This window comes from Pyrgilauda ruficollis, unplaced genomic scaffold (genome assembly GCF_017590135.1).
Source record: "Pyrgilauda ruficollis isolate IOZ18807 unplaced genomic scaffold, ASM1759013v1 scaffold141, whole genome shotgun sequence".
Classification (NCBI taxonomy): Eukaryota; Metazoa; Chordata; class Aves; order Passeriformes; family Passeridae; genus Pyrgilauda; species Pyrgilauda ruficollis.
In genome coordinates, this window is record NW_024512655.1 from 767,330 (window position 1) to 789,058 (window position 21,729).

The window sequence follows — 21,729 nt, forward strand, 5'->3', positions numbered from 1 at the left end:
AGATCTGGCTCTTGGTCCCAGAGCCCAGCTCTGCTGCTGTCCCTGCAGAGCCCTCATGGATCCAGCCCTGTCCTTTTGCTGGGCACCAGACCCAAATCCCCCTCTCCTTGTTGGACTGGAAGCCACTGGGACAGCTGATAAACAGGGTCTGGGTGTGATTTATTTTCAGGCAGATCATTAATTCCTGAAATCTTTGTTTCACCTCAAGTCCCGTTGTAGCTCAGGGGCCCAGAATGTTGAATCAGCCTTGTCTGAGCATGCAATTCCTTCCCAAAATGCAGGTGGGAAGGTGTCACCGTGGATATATTCTGTGGGATGTCTCCTCAGGGTGGGCACTGCCATGAGCACCCTGCAGCAGGGCTGGCTGCCAGCTCCTGCTCAAACATCACATTTTAGAGCTCACCACTAAGTTCTCCAGCACATTTACTGTCCTGCAAACTAAGTTTGCCCTCTTCATCATTTTTTTTTCCCTAAAGATATCAGGGTTTCACAGGATCCAGCCTTGAGCACAGAATAGGCTGAGGGTAAATAAATCCCTGCACACCACGAGCTGGGTGAGGGCAGGGGAGACACAGAGGGAACATCCCCAGGCACACGTGCAGATGTAGAACCTGGGGATGTGCTGCAGCTGAAATGTGTAAATGCCTGTAAAACCAGCTCTTTGCTCGTTCCTGGCTCTGTCCTTTGCCAAGTCCAGCAGGCTCCCAGCTGCTGAAGATGTCACACCCCTGCAGCCACTTTGAAAACCCAAGAAGTTGATTTACTGTCCTGTCTCCCTTCACCAAGCTCCTCCAAGATCACCCCAGTGCCAATTACAACCACAGAGATGTTGTTGCCACGCTCCTGCTGTGCTTGGAAAATATCCCAACTGTTCTGCTGCCATAAGCTAATGTTTACTCTGATGAAGGGGTTTTGATGACAAACATGTGTGTTCTCTTTGATTCCTGTATGTTTCAAGATCATTTCTTCAAGTTCAGGAACAGAGTTTAAAGACCATGACAGAGAATTCTGCTTCCCTGCATTGAGTGTCAGAGCAGCTGTCATTCTGCCAAGAGCTCCCAGAGGCCAATACTCCTTTGAAGGACTGGAATTCCATGATGGAAATTTGCCCTCTTTGCAGTTTCCCCAACTCTGGGGCAGAATTTTCCCTCTTGGCTTAAGATGAAGGTGAGGGACCAGGAGCTGTGGCACAGGAGCATGACCCCCGTCAAGACACCTGGGAACTGTGCCTGCACTGGGAGAAATGCACCAAAGGAGAGAAGGCCAGGATCTGGGACTGAATCCTCCACGTGAGAGCAGCAGGGCTCTGCTCTTCTGTCGGGGTTGCTGTTATTTGGCTCTGCCCCCTCTGACACAGGAAAAGTGGTTCTGGGTGGCCGCGGTTTCGAAGGATGAGTTTGGACTCTCAGGTTTTCGGTCTTCAATCTTGTTTGTTAATTCTTATCTACAATGTTTTTCTCTCTGCCCAGCCGAGGTCTGTTCAGCAGGAGAGCCGAGTGCACTCTCCCCTGCCCATGGGATGGTTGTGTCCTTTATAGTGAAAATTACGTATATCACATTTACCTTTAATTCCCAATACTTTTCACCCTTATAGACAAGTGTACCTTCACCATGAACCAATCCAAAAGTGCCAACATCACCACAGAAAATGGAAGACATGAAGAAGAAAGAAGAACCCAGGACTACGTCCTGAATCCTCCATCTTTTCTTCATGACCCCCCCGTACCTACTTTTCTAAAATCTATATTTCATCCCATAAATACACTGCTCACACCCTAGAACTTCTCATTTCCTCGCACACAGATATTTCATCTCTAGATGGATCAAAGTCAAGCCACCAGACACTTTTGGCAACACTCCAAGGTCTCCGAGCCCCCCAAGGGTTCTCTCGGTGACTCTGGACTTTCAGAGTGATGTGTTGAGTTCCCCACTCTCCCTGCTGCATTGGAGCACGCTGCTGCCACGTGCAGCAGGCAATGCTGCAGCCAGCCAGGGAGCCTGTGCAGGGCACGTGGCACCGAGGTGTTGCTCAAGAGATGCCTTTTTTTTTCTCCTGAACCGCCTGATAAAAATAAACAGACCAACAACCAGCAGGTTTTGTTCTAGTTTATCCGGCTGCTGTGAACTTTGCATTTCTGTGATAAACTCGGGAGTTGTAGTGGATGATTAACCAGGCGCTGGGCTCTTAAAGGATCCCGTAACAGAGGGGGTTAACAGCCAGCCAGCAGCACGAGGTGCTCCTCCTGCATGGAGAGGGAGAGGACCTGCTCTGGAGGAGACAGCTCTGGCAGGATGAGCTCTGGGGACTGCAGCAGTGCCTGAGGCAGGAAAGTCCCTGCAAGGTAGGAAAGGAGCAGCCTTGTGCAATTTTGGGGGGCAGAGCTGTGCAGTTTCTCTGCAGGGGGGTCAGTGGGGTCCAGCTGCAGTGCTGTGGCTCAGGGCAAACCCTCTGTTGGCAGGGCTGCTCCCCACGTTCCCTGGTGCTGGGCAGCACCTCTGGCTGTGCCTCCCCCAGGAGCTGCAGCTCCCTGGGCTCTCCTTGTCCAAATGTCCAGATACTGGGGCAAACTGGCTCATTGTACCAGCTTGGGTGAAAGCCTGCCCCTTCTTCCTGGAGAGATGAGCTGTGCCCCCTCTCACTGGGCAGCATCACGAGACAGGGTCTGCTAAGAGAACATCTGTCACTGGCAGCAGAGTTGGAAGAAAATGAAATCGCAGCAGAGGAAGGGGAGGATCACTCACAGTGCCTCACCCCGGCTGACAGAGCCTGCAAGTGTTTGGAAGAGTCACAGAAGGGTTTTTTTTTTTCTGTGCAGGGTGTCCCCATGCCCCTGTGACCGGAGGAAGCTGCGCTCAGCACCTGTGACCCCGGGGCAGCATGAAGCTGCAAGGAGGGCAGCGGGGCAGCTCCGAGGGCACTGCAGGTGCCAGGGGGGTGAGTATGCTGCCTGCTGCTTCCAGCTCCCACGGGGATGCAGGACAGCCCTGGGCACCTGTGGGTACCTGCAAAGAGAGGAAAAGACCCTGAGCTTTCGGGCTGAGGTGTTTCTGTTGAGCCCAGTTTGTGTCTGTGTCGCACTGAGTGATTGTCTGCAGCTCTCCCACTTTTGAGTGACTTTTTCTTTCTGTGTGACTTTTTCCTTCTGTGTGACTTTTCTGTGTGACTTTCCCCTTCTGTGTGGGTTTTCTTTCCTATTTTCTGATCAGTTTTAGGCTGCAGATGCTTCTGGATGGGGCTGCCTTTGGCAGCAGTGTCGGGCAGTCTTGCACAAGGCACTGCTGGGCAATGCCAGGGGTTTTCTTGAGAGTGCTGGATGTCAATAATTAACACCAGCGGCTCTTTGGAGCTCCTGGGATTTGGTTCATGAGAGCAAGGCAGCTGCTTCTCTTCACCAATGGGAGAATGTCAGCAGTCTCCTCCCAAAAAACGGACCTGGCAGCCTGAGCTTCCTTCCAATCCTTAGGCTGAGACAGACTTGAATTTTGATCTCCTGTAACACCTTAAACTCTGCAGATCCCTGGAGCTGAGCTGCCGGAGATCCTGAGGAATAGAAAGGAGCACCAGCAGCTATTTGGACAAATGTTCAATTAGGGAAGTGGCAGAGTCCTCATGTGGGACCTGAGCTGAGTGCTGGGAAGGAAAACCTCGCAGACATTAAGGCCATTAAGGCTGGTGACGGTGGCAGCAAACGGGATTAAAATGAAAAATGACTTTATTGATGTGGCAGCAGTGAGATGCATTAGCGAGCTATAAAACCCAGCCGAACAAAACCCCAGCAAGGCAGCTCTGTCAACACAGCCCGGGGGCTGAAGTGCAGCTAAACTGTTGGGAAAATCGAGTTCTTCTGGTTGTTTGCGACCCCGGGGAATGTGTGCCCACAACGGGTGTTGATCCCCTCCAGAAGGCAATTCCTCTCCTCTGCTCTAGTGCAAAGGGCAGCTCTTGCACCCCTCAGCCTGGATAAATTCTAATTGGCTTCAGTGGCAATCAGTTAGATCCATAAATAGCTCTATCCCAAAATGCAGAGGAAGAAAAAACGAACAGGAAAGGGATTTGGCCACTTAATGCAAAAATCACTTCTTTTTAAAGCTTTCCTCTGCCAATATCCTGTGTTATTGCACTGCCCAATTTGCACATTGGAAAAGAATAATTGCATACAACCTTTTTCCCTGCAGGGTGCTGTTTTAAGAACGGTAACTTGAAAAAAAAAAAAAATAATCCTCCAAATGATTCATCAATACCAGCAAAGCAGAGTGAATTACTCTAATGACGTTGGGCATACCAAGCAGAACAAAATGAGCTGTAATGGAAACAACCCATTGGCTTTTATATGCAGCAAAATGAAGGCAAAAACACAGAAAACAAGACTTTGTGTGCTTCATTGTTTTTACTGAATGTTATTAATGCCTAAGAGCCAGACCCACTTCCAAGGAGGTGTTCATGGGGTTTTTTTTCTGTCCCTCTGCAGAAAATGACACTTCCCCTGGCCCTGGTGGCTCTGATTTCTGCCTTTGGCTCTTCCTTCCAGTACGGCTACAACGTGTCTGTGATCAACTCTCCTGCCTCGGTGAGTAGAGCAGAGGCAGGCAGATGAAATTCAGTGGAAATTCAATGTACCTTGGGGGTGTCTGTGGGCAGGGGCTTGTCCCCTCTGTGCTCTGGGAGCCAGGCACATCCCGCAGGAACACAGGCTTCTCCATCCTCCTGCACCCCAGCCTTCTCCATCCCTCTCTCGCATTCATTTCCCAGCTCACCCACTCTGGTTTTTCCCCAGGACAGTTGTTTTATGGCAGAGCTTTATGGCAGCAGTTGTTATCTAACCCTCCCAGCAGGGAAATGGCACTCACTGCGCCAAATCTGCTCTGTGCTTCCTTCCAGTACATGCAAGACTTTTACAACAGGACCTACCTGGACAGGACTGGAGTGCCCATGGACAGAGGCTTCCAGACGCTGCTCTGGTCTCTCACCGTGTCCATGTTCCCTCTGGGTGGCCTCTTTGGGTCACTCATGGTGTGGCCCATGGTCAACAACTGTGGCCGGTAGGTGAGAGCCCTGTCTGGGGCCCTGCCCTCACTTTGGGAGCTGGTAACTTTTAGCATTTGAGCAGATAACATTTAATATTTGAGCAGATAACATTTAGCATGTGAGCAGGTAACATCTAGCATTTGAGCAGGTAACATTTAATATTAGGGCAGGTAACATCTAGCACTTGAGCAGGTAACATTTAATATTGGGGCAGGTAACATCTAGCACTTGAGCAGGTAACATTTAATATTAAGGCAGGTAACATCTAGCACTTGAGCAGGTAACATTTAGCTCCTGCTGGCTCCACCTTGCCCAGCCCTTCAGCTGCCCGAAATTCCCCCTCACACCTTGAGGCTGAAGCAGGTGGGACAGGGAGAGCTGCTGGGCTCTCCTTCCCCCCAGGGTGAAGGAATTTATGGGGTTCTGCTGTGGCCAGGGCTGTGGGCTGGGCGCTGAGGCAGTGGGGAAGGAAAGTCCTGGGGTCTCAGATCAGGCCCAGCTTCTGCTGCTCAGGTTTCCTGAGAAACTTCACTTCTTCCTGGAAGCCTTCATTGCCTGCAGGAAAAACGTGGCCATTGCCATTTCCTCCTTGATCAGCGTTTGGCATGATGGTTAATTTGAGTTTTGGACAGCAGGGCACAGAGGGGATCTTTCTGCAACTCAGAAATGCCCGGCTGAATCTCCCTCTCCTCCTGTTACTGCAGGAAGGGCACTTTGCTGATAAATAACCTCTTTTCCATCGCTGCTGCAGTCCTTATGGGAACCTCAGAGCTGGCAAAAACCTTTGAAGTAATCATCATTTCCCGTGTTGTCATGGGAATATTTGCTGGTAAGTGGATGGTAAAGGGAGAGCAATAAATATTTCTCTGGCTGTGTAAAGGTGTTTTATTCTCCCAGCAGATGTTTTCACAGGTATCACACTCTGGAATCTGCATGACAAGGCTGTGCTTTAGCCCGGTGCAGAAGTACTAAAGATCTTTGGGAGATAATGGCCCTGGGACTGGAATTTAGGGAGGAGATGTGTGTCTGTGAATGCAGCAATAAACATCTGCTGGGCACTGCAGCTCCAGACCTGCTGAGGATAATCTGTTTTCCCAGACAACTTAAAGCAGATAGTCTGCTTCTTTCCTTTTCAACATAACCAGAATAATCCATCAAAAGCATTGCCAGATCCAACAATCCAGTGCTGGAACTGACTGTTCTTCCTGCAGGAGAAAAGCAATGTTAAAAGGGAGAGCAAAGGGCTCAGAGGCACTGGATTTCCTGCAGGGAGAGAGGGAAGCCAAGGATATCTGAGTGTTCCTGGTGTGAGTGGCTGCACTGGAGCTGCAGGAACAGAACAGAACCATGCTGGGCACCCTGAGCACAGCCAGGGCTGTAAGGGTCCTAAGAGCATTTAGGCTCAATTAATTGGCTTTGGGCTGGTGAGACTGGCACACTCCATGGTTTGTTAATGAGCTGGGGTAGCTTGTAAAAACAAATTTCCTGCCTTAGCTGGCCAATTGTATTTGCTGCATGTACAGATCAAGTTGTTTTCCCGAGGCAGTTTCTTGTTTTCCATTTTTTCTTTTTTTTTAAGCCAATGGTTTTACTTTGGCTTTTGACTCCCTTAAACCTGGCAGCTGCTCTCAGCACTGGAGCTTGGAATAAATGCTAAGGGTCTTGTTAAATGTGATCCCTCTGTGCAGTTATTTATAACCAAGAAATCCAGCCTGGCTGCCCTGGCTTGTCCTTCTCAGGCTGGCCTGGCCTGAACTGTGCCTGGGGAGGATCTGGGGGATCCCAGGCAGTGTCACCCTCTGGCACTGGTGGCACTTGTTTCTGTGCCTTTTAGGCCTTCCAGCTTTCAAATATCAGCCTGATCACCTTGGTAACACGGGGCTCCTGAAGCCTAGGGGCTCTAGAAATGTCAGGGAAGAGTTCCCTGCGGTCATTTGATTCCAGGAGTTGGGAGCTGCCAGGATTTGCAGCGTGAGCACAGGAGCTGGCAGCTCGCTGGGGTCACTGTGGGCAGCCCTAGAATGTTCCTAAAAATAACCCACGTCCCTGCTGCCCTTATTAGAGCATAAATACCTATTCCAGCAAGCCACCTGCAAGACATCACAGAGCAGCAAAGCTCTCAGCACAGCCTGACTGAGCAGGGAAGTTTTAAAAGCCAACACAAAGTCATTTCCTTCCACTTTCACACCAGCGTGTCTGGATACTGATTTCTCTTCTTGTTTTAGAGGAAGCAAAAAGTTCCTCTCTTCTATTTGGAGTTTGTTTCCAAACCTGAAGCAGCACAGTTTTTCTTTGTGTGTCTTGTGCTCTTCCTGGCAGAGCCTGCTGGGAGAAAGCTGCATTCAGGAGGATGAACTCTGAACACTCAAACCAAGACACCCCCAAATCATCTGCTGGCTCTGTGGGCAAGGCAGGCTCCTGCCAATCCTGTCGGACTCCAAAAGTGCTTTGCTGCCCAGCAGCTGATAACCCAGACACTCAAAGCAGAAGGGGTTGAGTGTGGAGTTTCTGTGCACCCTGTGGTTCATCAGGAATCTCTTTTGCTGCCCGTGGGAAATCAGCAGCTTGCTGAAGGCTGAGCTGCATGTCTAACACTGTTCTCAACTTCTAGGTCTGGCTTCCAACGTGGTTCCTATGTTCCTTGGAGAAATGTCCCCCAAAAACCTGAGAGGAGCTGTTGGGGTGGTGCCACAGCTCTTCATCACCATTGGCATCCTTGCAGCTCAGGTCCTTGGTCTCAACAGCATCCTTGGGAATGCTGAAGGTAAAGATCTGGCTCAGGCCCCTCCAGGGCTCCTCGGGGGGAGGATTTCTCTCAGCTGACGTGCTGTGCCCTTGCTGCAGGCTGGCCTGTGCTGCTGGGGCTCACTGGCATCCCGTCCCTGATCCAGCTCCTGACACTGCCCTTTTTCCCCGAGAGTCCCAGGTACCTGCTCATCCAAAAGGGCAACGAAGAGCAGGCACGGAGAGGTACAGTGCCCCCCTCCCTGGCAGGGAGCTGGCAGGGGATGGCTCTGCCCGTGGGACAGGCTGGCAGGGAGCTGGCAGCATCAGGGTGGCAGGGGATGGGTCTGCCCCTGGGACAGGCTGGCAGGGGAGGGGTCTGCCTGTGGGACAGGCTGGCAGGGGATGGGTCTGCCCGTGGGACAGGCTGGCAGCACCAGGCTGGCAGATTCTCCACCTCTGTGCTGCTGGGGGTGGAATTCTCAGGACACTGCTCCTTTCCCTGGGTGTGTGGATCCCCAGGTGCCCACCACGGGACCTCAGCTGCCCAGGGTCACACCCTGCTCTGTCCTGGTCTAAGCAGGACAGCTCTCTGTAAACCTGGGGCTCACAGCTCCCTGTGCTCTCCCCACCAGCTCTGCAGAGGCTGAGGGGCTGGGAGGACGTGGATGATGAGATACAAGAGATGTACCAGGAGAACCAGTCAGAGAAGGAGGAAGGGCAGTTCTCTGTGCTCAGCCTGTTCACCTTCAGGGGCCTGAGGTGGCAGCTCATCTCCATCATCGTCATGATGGCAGGCCAGCAGCTCTCGGGGGTCAATGGGGTGAGTGGGGAAGGCTGGGGGGCACAAACAAGGGCTGGAACTCCAGAGGGTGCTGGGGACAGACCCCTGGCAGTGCCCCTGCCCCCAGTGTCACACGGGGCTGGGTCAGCCCTGGCCAGTACCAAATCCATGGACAAGGTGCAGGGTCAGGTGTCCTGTTAATGATCACTGGAGTGTGTCTAGAGCAAAGAGCTCGTGCCCACATCCAAACCAGTGTCTCCAGAGATGGACAAATTCCATCCTCGGGCTTCTGTGCACCAGTGCCAGGATTTAAAGCAGCCAAAAGGGGCTCCCCAGGCTCTGCCTTGGGCCATGCATTAACACAGCTGTGGTTCTGCTGCAGGTCTTCTACTATGCAGACAGAATCTTCGAGTCAGCAGGGGTGCACAGCAGCAGCATCCAGTATGTCACCGTGTCAATAGGTGCCATCAACGTGGTCATGACTCTGCTGGCTGTAAGTTTGTGCTGGGGCTCTCTGAGCTCTCCTTGCCCACTGTCCCCTGTTTAAATTAGGTTGTGCTCATGGAATCTGACTCACAGAATGGTTTGGGTTGGAAGGGACCTTAGAGATCACCTCATCCCAAAAACCTTCCACTGGAGCGTTATTTGCACACACTGGGAGGTGTTTTCCATGACAGATGTCTTGGGGTGTCCCTTGGACAAAAACATCTGCAACAGGGGTGTCTGCCCCTCTCCCCTCTCCTGTCTCCTCCAGGTTTTCATTGTGGAATCCCTGGGGAGGAGGATCCTTCTCCTGGCTGGCTTCGTGCTGTGCTCTGCCTCCTGTGCAATCTTAACTCTGGCCCTCAATCTCCAGGTGTGTATGAATGGCTCAGCTGGTCCCTCCCATGATTTCTGGACTTTCCAGAACAGGCCATTGGAATATTTTGAGGATGTTTCTACACCCTGGGAAGGAGGGGTCAGCGTGAGAGTCTCTGTACTTGCATGTCTGCTTTAAAGAAAGGCTGTGATGCTGCATGCTCCCCCCAGGATGTCATGTTCCCAGTTCCTGCTGCATCAGGACCCCTTGGCAGCAAGGATCACAGCCAGGCTGTGCTGTCTGTGTCTGACTGGCACTGAAGGGTGGCACTGCCTTGGAATGCCTTCAGATCTTGTGGGAACAGTGCCTTGGTGATGTTCAGGCAGGAAGCAGCCCTAACCTGTGATTCAACCCTTGCAGACCACTGTCTCCTGGATGTCCTACCTCAGCATAGTCTGTGTCATTGCCTACATCATTGGACATGCCATTGGACCCAGTAAGTGCCCACAGCCTCCCCCACCAGCTGGGTAAAGGTGTTGGCTTCAATTTCCGACCAAAACCTCTGTGGAGCTCATCCAGGGAGGCTGAATTTCATCTCTGTGTGGCCATGCCCCGTGCAAGTCATTTAATTGCCTCGTTTTTTCCTTTAAATTTAATCCTTTTTTGGCTTACTGATAGTTGAAACCACTGTCTGCCACTGAAGTGAGCAGTCTAACTAGGAACTGAGGGTGAGGGGATTGCCTCTGGGGTGTCCCCACCTGCAGGTCCCATTCCTGCTGTGATGATCACGGAGATGTTCCTGCAGTCGTCCCGACCCGCGGCGTTCATGGTGGGGGGCTCCGTGCACTGGCTCAGCAACTTCACCGTGGGGCTGGTGTTCCTCTACATGGAGGTAAGAGCCCACCACAGGGCAAAACTTGGGCTGCACAGCAGCTTCTTCCCCCCTGTGTTCTTACAGAGAGGCTCTGAGGAGTGTAAATGCATTTGTTGGTTCCCAAAAGCCATGTGTGGGATGGTGTTACAGGCAGGAGACTGATGATTCTCAGCATTTCTTCATCACACCTGGCTCTTGCACAGGCTTTAAAAGAAAGCAGTTTGAGTGCCAGGTCTCATCCTGAGCTCAGGAGCTTGGTAAAGATGGCAAATTCCCCATCTGCCACTGCAGGGTGTCCTTGAGGGAACAATTTTAGGTTCTGAGATCTGGGAGCCTGGTTAAACTGCCCCCAGCAGCAGTGACCATGAACTGCTGCAGCCCCTGACTTCACCCTGGGCAGAGGCAGCTGCTGAGTTTCGTGTGAGTTATGGAGCAGACCCTCAGCCTCCTCTCCCAGGAAGTCTCCAACAAACCCGAGGTGCTGGTTTGGGAAGACAGAATCTAAAACCACCCCAGCTTTGAGCCGTTCAGGTTAAAACACGAGCACCTCACCGTGGCAGCATTTCCCACAGCCAGTGCAGGTAACTCCCAGCTGGAATGCTGCCCTGACCCCTGCTCTGTCCTGTCACTGCCCTAGGCTGGGCTGGGGCCCTACAGCTTCCTCATCTTCTGTGCCATCTGCGTCGCCACCGTGCTCTACATCTTCTTTATTGTTCCTGAGACCAAGAATAAAACCTTCATGGAAATCAACAGGATCATGGCCAAGAGGAACAAAGTGGAGGTTCAGGAAAGCAAAGAGCTTAAAGATTCCTACCCCCTGAGCAGGCCAGAAGAGAAGAAGTGGCTCTCCAGCAGTGAGATGTGACCCAGCTGTGTTTGGCCTGACAGGATCTGTTCAGCAGGAAAACAAATGCAGGGATTCCTCCTTTGATGCTGACCTGACAATCACGGAACTGCTAAGGCTGGAAAAGACATTTAGCATCAAATCCAACTGCAAACCCAGCGCTGCCAAGTCCTCCTCTTGTTCCAAGGAAAAGGAAATGTCCTCAGCCAGCTCAGTCCTGTGACCAAGTAGCCGGTGGCACGAGCTGATGTGTGTCCCTGGTGTCCTGGTGACACATCCAGGGGACACAAGCCAGCCCTTGGGCTGGGTGTGGGGCAGTGGTGTGCAAGGAGTGCACTAAACTCCTCTGAGGAACTGTCACTCGTGTGTTTGAGGGTCCAGCAAGGGGAAATTAAATTCAATTTGGTATATCAGCATGCTGCCCTCTGTTTTGAAAAAAGCAGAACCGTTGAGCAGCTTGGCATGGATCTTGTGCAGTAGATGGAGAATCCTTCACATGATTTACTTTAACCTTAGCAAATCAGTGTATCTATACAACATACCTGTGCTCAAGTTTGTGATATATAAGTGTTGAAAAAGGCACTGTTTCTGTGCTCTGTCTCTACATCCACTGCAGAAAAGAAGGCAAAGTTGTGCCATAGGCCAAGGCACAGGGATTGCACAGGACCTGTCCTAGGACCTGCCCTGCCCCAGCCCCACATCCACTCTCCTGTGGGATATCACTGCAAGGGAAGGGGTGCTGAGTTGGTGGTGACAAACAGGAGAGGCAAGCAGGGAAAATGGTGAGAAACTGAGACTGGGTGAGGGATGGGAGAGAACTTTTATTTGAGAAAGCTCCTTTGACCAGAGAGCAGCTCTTTGGCATGAAAAAAAATCTGTGCATGGGGATCTAAATCAAGCCCCTGGGAGGGATGTAACAACCCAGGGTGCTGGATTGTGCCAGATTCTGCAGTTCATTGCTTTTATCTCACAGATGCAGGTTTTGGTCTCTTGGTAAAACACCCTGGAGCACCAGCAGGTGCACAGTGAGCCCACAAAGCAGGAGCAGAAACAAGCAAGGAGTGCACTAAACTCCTCTGAGGAACTGTCACTCGTGTGTTTGAGGGTCCAGCAAGGGGACCCACCTCAGTTTTTCTGGCTTTCCCCAACAAACAGCTCGGACCCTCTGGATGCCCTGAGCCAGGCAGAGGCTGTGCTCACTGGCAGCTGGTGTCAGGCAGCAGAAGCACCCCCCCGAGGAGGGCCATGGGGGTCTGTCCCCAGGCGACGACGTCCCCCGGGGGCTGCCCTGCCTTGCACAGCGCCAGCGCGCGAACCTCGGCGGCGCCGAGCACGCGGCTCCACAGGTTCACCTGGCTCATCCAGCCCGCAAACCCGTTGGAGAAGGTGCCAAGCAGGCTGTCCCTGTCCTTGCCAAGGAGCAGGGTCCCCCCAGGCCGGCTCACGTAGCCCTTCTGGACGCTCTTGGCTTTGCCAGCTGCTCCGTTGAGCCAGAGCTTGGCCGTTCCCTCTGGGGACGCCCAGGTCACGCAGTGGTGCAGCCAGCCCTGCGCCTCCTGCTGCAGGGGGAAGCTCAGGAAGTGGCCTCCCACCCACAGCCCCAGCTCCGTGCCCACCGTCACCATCAGCTCGTGGTCACTCTCCCCAGTGGAGTAGGACAGGATGGTCTGGCTGCCCACGGGCTGGGCTCTGCTCCAGAAACACAGCGTGAAGGCTTGCAGAGACACAGCACGGAGGGGATGAACCTCCACAAAGCTCTCAATGTTTTCCACGGGGAAGTAGAAAGCTGGGAAGGTGCTGGATTTTGTACCTGAAATAACCCAAAAGCCAGCAGTTACATTTCCTGTAAACAAGCCCAAATTCTGGAGGGTAACAGCCGCAGAGCTGGGAGGGCTGTGTGGTCTGGGTGTTGTTACTGCTGTGTGTTGTGCCAGCAGGGAAGGGGATTGGAATGATGAAAAGATGAGCTGAGCTCCCCCACCCAAATGTTTGGGAAAATCATGGTTTTCCCTCCTTCTCCCTCTTCCTCCTCATGCTGTATAAAATAGAGGTGATGGTTATTTATCCTGGGGGAACTGAGCTGAGCATTTTTACTGTCTGTAAATATGTGTTCCCCTGTGGCAGGAGAGAGCTGCAGCTGCTGTGGGAGTAGCTGGCTTAGGGCTGGCCTTGATGATGGTGAAGGGTTTCCATCAGCAGGCCCAGACATGGCACAAAACTCTACCTGTGTGTGCCAGTACCAAACCTGTCAATGATTTGGGCCACCAAGCTCAGCAGGGCTCTTCATCCTCACAAGGTGAGCTGGACTCAGCCTGTGTTTCTTACCTGTGTGGCTCAGCCCATTCAGCAACTCTGTCTTCATGTCCTGGAGCTGCATCTGGATTTGATCCAGCCTGAGGGTGAATTCCTCTGGATGGCACTGTGCTGGAGCAATCAGAGAACTGACTTTACAGAGGGCTGGGACCTGCACAAGCTGCATTTTCCAGCTGGAGCCAAAGCTGCATTCCAAACTGCAGCTCCTCTCCTCTGTGTGGCTGCCCAGCCAGAGCTGTTCCCACATGCTGCAAGCACCAGACACAGCCCAGCTGAGGGTCCTGACGTGGTGCCAGGCAGCACCAGCTACCCTGGAGGTGTGACACTCAAAAGGCAGGGCTGGCACACACCTTAAACAAGGGGTGCCAGGCACAAAGGACACCTCCACCCGAGCAGGGACACTGCCCTCCCAGACAGGGGATTCCAGCCTGTCCAGCCCCAAGGGCTGGCAGTGCCACAGCCTCCCCACGGGTGTTTGTCCCCCTCAGTGTCCCCTGGCCCTACCCTGGTCCTGCTGGGCTGGGAAGGAGGCCTCCACCACGCGGCCCCGCAGCGGCTGCGCGTGCCGGTAGTCGTTGCGCAGGGTGAGGTTGTGCCAGTCCAGCAGGGTGTTCTCCAGGAGCTGGACCTGGCACAGGGACAGGGACAAACACAGGGCATGGTGGCGTGGGGACATCACTCAGGGCATGGGGACATCACAGGGACAGGGACAAACACAGGGCATGGTGGCGTGGGGACATCACTCAGGGCATGGGGACATCACAGGGACAGGGACAAACACAGGGCATGGTGGTGTGGGGACATCACACGGCGCATGGGGACATCACTCAGGGCATCACTCAGGGTATGGGGACATCACAGGGACAAGGAAAAACACAGGGCATGGTGGCATGGGGACATCACACAGGGCACAGGGACATCACACAAGGACAGGGACAATCACAGGGCATGGTGGGGAGGGGACATCACTCAGGGCATGGGGACATCACACAGAGCACAGGGACATCACTCAGGGCATGGGGACATCACAGGGACAGGGACAAACACAGGGCATGGTGGCGTGGGGACATCACTCAGGGCATGGGGACATCACAGGGACAAGGAAAAACGCAGGGCATGGTGGCATGGGGACATCACACAGGGCACAGGGACATCACACAAGGACAGGGACAATCACAGGGCATGGTGGGGAGGGGACATCACTCAGGGCATGGGGACATCACAGGGACAAACACAGGGCATGGGGACATCACACAGGACACAGGGACATCACACAGGGACAGGAACATATACAGGGCACAATGGCATGGGGACATCACTTAGGGTATGGGGACATCACACAGGGCACAATGGCATGGGGACATCACTCAGGGTATGGGGACATCACACAGGGCATGAGGAAAGCAGCTGTGCCTGGAGCTACAGTGCAGAATGGCACAGGGACATCACAGGGACATCACAGAGGGCACAGGGACAGCAGCTGTGCCCAGACCTGCTGCTCAGGATTGCACTGGGGATCAGACAGGAATGGAATCCTCTGGGTCTCTTGCTGAGCAGCAGCTGGAGAAGGAACAGGACTGAGGGCTCTTTTCAGCTAATTCACAATAATTCATTTTGCCTGGGAGTTCTGAGCTCCTGCCTGATGCCAGCAGGGATGGAGATTCTGCTGCTATTCTGTACCTTTCTCACAAGTGCCTTCTGGCCTTCCCCTGCCAAAAAGAGTATTTCTTTTTCAAAGAGAGCACACTGTGATCCCCCACTACTGTGGTCTCACTTTTATCTTTTTCTTCTCCTGGAAGAAAATGTTTCTGATGCTTCTTTATTATTTATTAACTTTAAAGGATTACTTTCTGTGAGTCTAGACATAGGAAAACCCTGAAATACCTTCTAAAATCTGCCAATTATTCTGTAATTATTTTAATGTTATGAACAGCTCTTTTTTGGTGGTTTTTTTTTTTTAATTAGGTTTTTTTTTCAGGGAGACTCTTGTAGTAGTTTTTGCCTTGCTAATTCTCACTGGTCTCTTCCTTTTTTATAGTGCTTCATGGCTGAGCTTAGCTGAGCAGTTTTGTTATCAGTCACCAGACCTGTCACCTGCTGCCATGCAGAATGACAGCCACCTGTAACTCCAGCTGCTCAGGAATCCCCCCAAAATCTCTGTGGGAAAGGTGCCCTCAGAGCTCCCTGTTCCCAAAATCCCTGGAGGACAGAAAGGGAGCCGTTCAGAGGGAGGAGGAGCTGGTGAGAGGCAGCACTGACCTGCGTGTGTGAGAGCACAACTGGGGAGTGGAAGATGGTCCAGATCACGCTCTCGGAGCAGGGCGGGGTGGTCAGGGAGCCCTGGTACCTGTAGAAGTGGGAGAGGTTTTCTGGCAGCATGGCTTGGATGTCCAGAGAGCTCAGCGTGGTTGACTGACCTCCAAAGGAAGCAGAGATGGTACCAGCACTTAATGGGGAGGGAAGGGAGAGGTGGAAGAGCTCTTGGAGCTGGGGTTGGCAAATCTCTGCCCACAGCACCGGCCCATCAGACCTGTGGTGGAGCTGGCTGGAGATGGAGGGGCATGAAAGGCCCTTTCTGGGTCTGTGGTCTGTCACTCAGACAGGTCTGGGTCCTGGGGGTGCTGAGCAGCTGCTCTCAGCACTCTGCCAGTCCCTGGGCTGCTCCAGGGGCTGTGCAGGCTGCAGGGAGCTGATATTTGGTGCTGCACAGATCCCCAGGAGTGCATTTATTGCAGCCCTGAGCACCTTCCCCACAGGCCCGGGCTGGAGTTGTGCAGGGCTGAGGATGCTCTGCCAGCACAGCAGCAGGAAAATGTCTGTTCCCAGAGCCAGAGTGTGCACACGGGCTGGGAGCATGCCAGGGACAGAGAAAGGCACTCCCAGGTCTCACCTGCAAACCTGATCCTCGCCAGTTTGGAAATGAATTCACTGTAGTAGGTGTTCTCAAAGTGCCCATCCTAAACACAGCACAGACACTTGATCAAAAGTTGTGACCCATATATGGGAGATACATATATATTTATATATAAAATACTACTTAAGGGGCAGTTTTCTGGGGCTCCCAAGGGGTTGGCTGGTGCTGTGTGAAGCCCAGATGGCCCAGGGGAAGCAGCACAGCCCCCTAAGGAGGTGCCAGACCCCATCTCTTGGGGCAGCTGTACAAACCTGGCCTGGGCTGCCCGTGTCTGAGAGAGGTTTTAGCTCAGCCAGTGCCCCCTGCCCCAGCCTGGGTCACACCTACCGAGTACAGGAAGGCCAGCACAGCCAGCCCCTGGGGCTTGTCTTTGGCTTCTTCAAAGCTGGAGTAGTTAGCAGAGTTGTAGTGGACAATGTGCAGCTGCCAGGAGAGAGATGGGGTCATTTAGCAAGAAGTGATGAGTGGCTCCTGCGTGTTTAGAGGGACACACTGAGGGGACAGTCACCACCCCAGTTTGTGCTGTTTGTGCCTCATAGCAGGCCAAAGGGACCTCTGGTTTAACAGGTTTGTGGTGACTGTGGGGGAACACCTCTGAAGGACACGAGTGCTCCTGCCATGGCTTTTCTTGGAGTTTTCTGCGCCAGCACTGTCAGGCTCAGCCCTCCCACTGCCCTGCTCTGCCCTGTGCCTCCCTGCAGGTTCTGTGGATGCAGCCCCCTCCCACTGCCCTGCTCCCCCCCTTGCCTCCCTGCAGGTTCTGTGGATGCAGCCCCCTCCCACTGCCTCCCTGCAGGTTCTGTGGATGCAGCCCCCTCCCACTGCCTCCCTGCAGGTTCTCTGGATGCAGCCCCCTCCCACTGCCTCCCTGCAGGCTCTGTGGATGCAGCCCCCTCCCACTGCCTCCCTGCAGGTTCTGTGGATGCAGCCCCCCTCCCACTGCCTCCCTGCAGGTTCTCTGGATGCAGCCCCCTCCGCAGGTCCCGTGGTGCCAGCCCCCTCCCACTGCCTCCCTGCAGGTTCTGTGGATGCAGCCCCCTCCCACTGCCTCCCTGCAGGTTCTCTGGATGCAGCCCCCTCCCACTGCCTCCCTGCAGGCTCTGTGGGATGCATCCCCCCTTTCCCAGTGAGCCCAGAGCCCCTCCTGCCCCCGAGCCCCCCGGACCTCGGCAAAGTAGCGCATGCCGTCGATGGTGTGCTCCGAGCCGCTGCTCTCCAGGTCCAGCCCACCCCAGTGCAGGTGCATCTGGACAGCTGTGTAGACACCTGGGAGCCCTCTGGAGATGTTCATGGTGGGTGGCAAATCGATCTGAACTGAAAAATGACAGGGTTGGAGGCAGCAGAGGGTGCAGCCGTGCCCATCCCTCTGGTGGCACCTCCTGGAAGGAGCAGGCACAGTCACCACCCCGGTGTGGGAGAGAAAACAGTGAACTTCAAAGCTTGAAACCTTTCCTGGGCTCAGGCTGGCACAGCACACCAGGCACAAGCAGGACTGGGCATCCCCAGCTGTACCTGCAGATCTTTCTCCCCCTGAGAGCTCTGGCTTTGGCAGCAGGCATTAATGAAAGCTTGGATGCTCAGCTCACCCAGCTCAGCACGCCTGGCACAGGTGTTAACCACTTCATTTCCAAGGCAGAAAAGGGGAATAGGAATCGACACAGCCAGTGGCCTCATCTGTAATCACAATTCCCAGTGAGGCCCAGCCATTCTGGGAACACCCTTAGGTTTGAAAAGGCTGTGTCACTGCTGAAGGATTTGTGGAGACAAACGTCTTCTCTTCTCCTTGCCAAGGAGAAGTCACAAACCTTTTGTCTTCCTGCTAATTCACTGCCAGAAATCATAGATTATGTTAATAAATATAGGAGTGCAAGTGGAGAATTGCCTCATCTAAATGAAAGCCCCCAGCATGTTACAAAAACTAGCAACTATCCTTGCAAAATGCAGCACAACATATTATTAATTAGTCATTGTTTGGGTTTCTGAGGAGTTTCTTTTTTTTGTGAACTGTTTATAGACAGACAAGACGAAAGCATGTTTCCTTTTAATATCCCAAAGGCTCTAGAGTGGGAGGGATAGCATAATCTACCTTTTTCATAAGTTCCCTGCTGACTGCCTTCCATAATGAGGGTTATTTACTTCAAGTACCTCACCAGGGTTTCTACTTTCTACAAAACACAGCCAGGGAATTGTGTTGTGAGTTTGTAACAAGCTTAAGGCTCCTCTAAGATATTCTAGGCAAATATTTGCTGCAAGCACAAGGTAGGGAGCAGCCTGGTTTGCTTCTGCTTTTCTCCCACGTGGAGTGTGGCTGCTCTGAGCTGGCAGTGCCTCCCTCCTGCTCTGCCCTGGCGGTGGAGAATCAGCTGGGCTGAGCAGGGTGAGTGAGCTGAGCCTTCCCCAGAGCTCCTGCCCTGCAGCTTGGCCTCTGGCCACCCCTGCCTGCAGGACAGCAGGCACAGCCAGCCTGCCTGCCCAGCCCTGGGAGTTAATGGGGCACGCTGGAGCTCCCAGTTAAATCTGCTCCTGGAGGAGGATGCACACATGGGTGACATTTAAATTTTGCTTGTCCTCACTACCAGCTGGAGGACCAACTTTCTTTAAAAGAAAAAGAAATTGCAGATTCAAAAGGCTTTGTTAAGCCCAGGCTGTCTGTGTGAGCACTCACACCACAGCAAACAGGCATTTTCAGGTGGGATCTAACAGCTCTACAGAAAAAATGAACCTGGTTTCCCGGGTGAGACATTTGGGGTTTGGTTCTGAGAGCCTGTAAGGAGAGTCCTGCTGGTAAATCCCTCTCCTGACCCTTTCAGATGTGCTGAGTGCTCTCCCTGAGAGATTCTGCTGCCCTGTCCCATCTCACTGAAGGCAGTAGAAAAGCCCAGCCTGCCTCACAGGAGCTGTGAATAGGCACAGTCGTTTGTCTTTGTGCTTTAGGAAACTGCCCCGCTTCAGAAAAGCATTGTTGGGAAGTTAACAAAAGAATGGACAAATACACACATGCAGTCAAAAAAGCTAAACCTGCAAGAATTAATGTCTAGGCAGGCAGGGCAGTAGTGCTGACAGAGAGCTCCGGGCTGAGCGCTGACTTGGTGAGGGCCACACAAAAGGAGTTCCAGTTTTCAGGAGCAGTCACAGCAGCCTTCCTCTGCTGGCACTTTGGCCCCCAGCCCTGCACTCCCTGCCCTCACACCGGACTCCTCTCTCTTTGTGGCAGGCAGGAAGAAAGAGCTGCTGTGCAGACTCAGGAGCAGACAGCTTTATGTTCCCAAACCTTCCCAAACCGCTCATCCTCTCTCCCCTGCAGCCATCAGGAATTCTCTCACTGCTCATCTGTAGTCCAAAGGCGTTATCCCAACAGTACCAGCCGATGAATTATTTAGGCAATGAATTACAGATTGCAGCAGGGGGATCTGGGATCTCCTAAATTATAAGCATTGCCCTGAAATTGTGTAGCCAAAGGCCGGGCTTTAACATGTGCTGTGCTTCACTTTCCTTTCCTGAGCTCCAAAATTCCAATCCTCTGGTGAGGGGGGGATCCTCCCCTGCGTTGTACTTAGGGTGACCTACATCCCACCAAACCTGGCATGCAAAGGTTCCATTCCTGTCACTTCTGATTCATGCACAGGCCAAAAGATGCATTTTTCTGAATGCAGAGGAGTCAGTGTGCCCCAAATACCACTCACTGCTGCTCTCCTGTTGTCTTGCAGCACATTAAAGGAAAGGATCAATCTGGAATTCTCCAGCTGCATTTTATCCCCTTTTCATGTCCAACAGAGAAAATACCTTGCAGAAACCTAACTGCCTTTTATTTGTCTGATTTATTCATGTATTTCTGCAGAGCTTTCCTGCGTGCCTGAGGAAAACAGCGAACCTAAGGGAGCAGAATGAAGCGAGACGGCAAAGTAAGGTGAGTTCAAAACAAGGGCATGGTCTGGGAATGCATTCCCACAGCTGAAACAAAAGGTCTGTTCCTGGAGCCTTACCAGAGTGGCCGTTGTTGGTCATCCTGAGCTGCCCCTGCAAGGGCCCATCGTAGCCACCGAGCTCCAGCTGCAGCAGGGGGTTGAACTTCACTTTCCTCCTCTGGATGTCAATGGGGGATTGCTGCTTGCCAGCACAGTCTGGGAAGTGCTGTCCCCAGTGCTCCTCATCCAGCTCTCCTTCTCCTGGAGGGGAGGCAAGGCAGGTGACAGGGATGTGCTGTCTAATTATTGGAAAGCCAGGAGCTGCAGCCATAACGGGTTGCTTTGCCTTCCCCAGAGTGAAAATGCACATTATTGTGTCTGCAGGACAACTGTGCTGTAAAGTAAGAAACCTGCATTGCAGCAGCGGCTCGGTGATGGCTGCATCTCCACCAAAAGAGGAGGGTGTTTACGTGGAAATAGGGATTTAAATGGGTCCCAGCTGCCAGAGGTGTGGAATTGGCTTCTTAACCAGCCATGAATAGGATCAGGGCAATAGGCAGGAAGGCTCAGCTTGGGATCAGGAACTGACAGCAATTAGCTATTTTTAACCAGGGACAGAGCGATTGCAATATTGCAACTCTTCAACAATATCCTTTGTTTAAGCTTAGCCCGCTGAAGATCATAAAAGGATTAACGCCTACTTCAGTGAGCTCTGCGAACAACTCCCTGACACAAATGAAATTTAGATAAAATTCCACCGAAAAAATTATAAATACCTAAATAAGTACTTCTTAGTGCTCTGTATTGCCTGGGATATGACAATAAAATAAGAAGCAGGCAGTATTTAAAGCTTTTCCTTGCAGGATCATCCAAAGGGCAGCTTTTCTTCTAACACACTCTAAAGATTTCCCCCATTGTTTGAACCTCGTTGTGCTGCCAACCCTGACAATGTGTCCTAACCACACAAAGGAGTAAAAAGAGGTGACATTGAGGAGAATCACTTTCACCACACCGCGGCATCAGTGAAGTGGAATAAATGAGCTGCTCGGTGACCTCTCACTAAGGGACAGCACAGAAGGGCAGGGAGCCTGTCCAGCAGCAGCAGCACCCCGTTTTTACCTTTGTATGTCCAGGACACCTCGTGGCAGCGGCTGAGGGGGGCCAGGAGCAGGAGGAGCAGGAGCGCTGCCATCAGCATGTCTGTGTCGTACCTGCAGCACAGCAGGACTGGTTAAAAACCCCTGAGAAAGCCCAAATGCTGGTTTCTCCAGTGCCAGCAGCCCTCCTGCCCTTCTCCTCGCCCAGCCCCAGAAGGACAGGCAGTTTGGCTCTCTAAGCTGTCCCCACAGAGGGGACAGGACCCCGATGGCCAGAGCTGATGGCCTGGGGTCTGTGTGACCCCTGCACAGCTCTTCCCGTCCATTCATTCCTCATCAATGGGTTGAAAAGCTCCTCGCTGCAAGTGTGGGTACAACAGAGCTTTGTAAGCAGAAACACCCAGCCCAGACCTCAGGGCTGCTCCCCTTTGCAGGGCAAGGAGCAAGGC

The 21,729-nt window shown here is 52.8% G+C and overlaps 2 protein-coding genes across 3 annotated transcripts; one reads left to right on the forward strand and one right to left on the reverse strand.

Annotated features, from left to right (window-relative positions):
* Positions 1–91: 91 nt before the first annotated feature.
* LOC121349640 (solute carrier family 2, facilitated glucose transporter member 5-like) lies at positions 92–11,464 on the forward strand. Of its 2 annotated transcripts, none has more exons than XM_041460270.1 (13): positions 92–2,342; positions 2,817–2,935; positions 4,470–4,568; positions 4,880–5,040; positions 5,731–5,855; positions 7,638–7,790; positions 7,871–7,996; positions 8,386–8,573; positions 8,917–9,027; positions 9,289–9,390; positions 9,754–9,829; positions 10,098–10,225; positions 10,845–11,464. In XM_041460270.1, the coding sequence occupies exons 2-13, from the start codon at positions 2,879–2,881 to the stop codon at positions 11,070–11,072; spliced, it is 1,554 nt and encodes a 517-aa protein (XP_041316204.1). In that variant the 5' UTR covers positions 92–2,342; positions 2,817–2,878; the 3' UTR covers positions 11,073–11,464. The 2 variants fall into 2 exon arrangements, with proteins under 2 accessions (XP_041316204.1, XP_041316205.1); XM_041460271.1 differs by having other exon boundaries at positions 92–2,323.
* Positions 11,465–11,764: 300 nt separating this feature from the next.
* Positions 11,765–20,298, reverse strand: CA6 (carbonic anhydrase 6). The gene is made up of 8 exons (XM_041460260.1): positions 20,262–20,298; positions 17,444–17,592; positions 16,606–16,701; positions 16,255–16,321; positions 15,624–15,781; positions 13,869–13,992; positions 13,377–13,475; positions 11,765–13,077 (listed from the first exon to the last, which is right to left on the reverse strand). Exons 1-8 carry the CDS (start codon positions 20,281–20,283, stop codon positions 12,248–12,250), a joined length of 1,545 nt encoding a protein of 514 aa, XP_041316194.1. The 5' UTR covers positions 20,284–20,298; the 3' UTR covers positions 11,765–12,247.
* Positions 20,299–21,729: the final 1,431 nt, after the last annotated feature.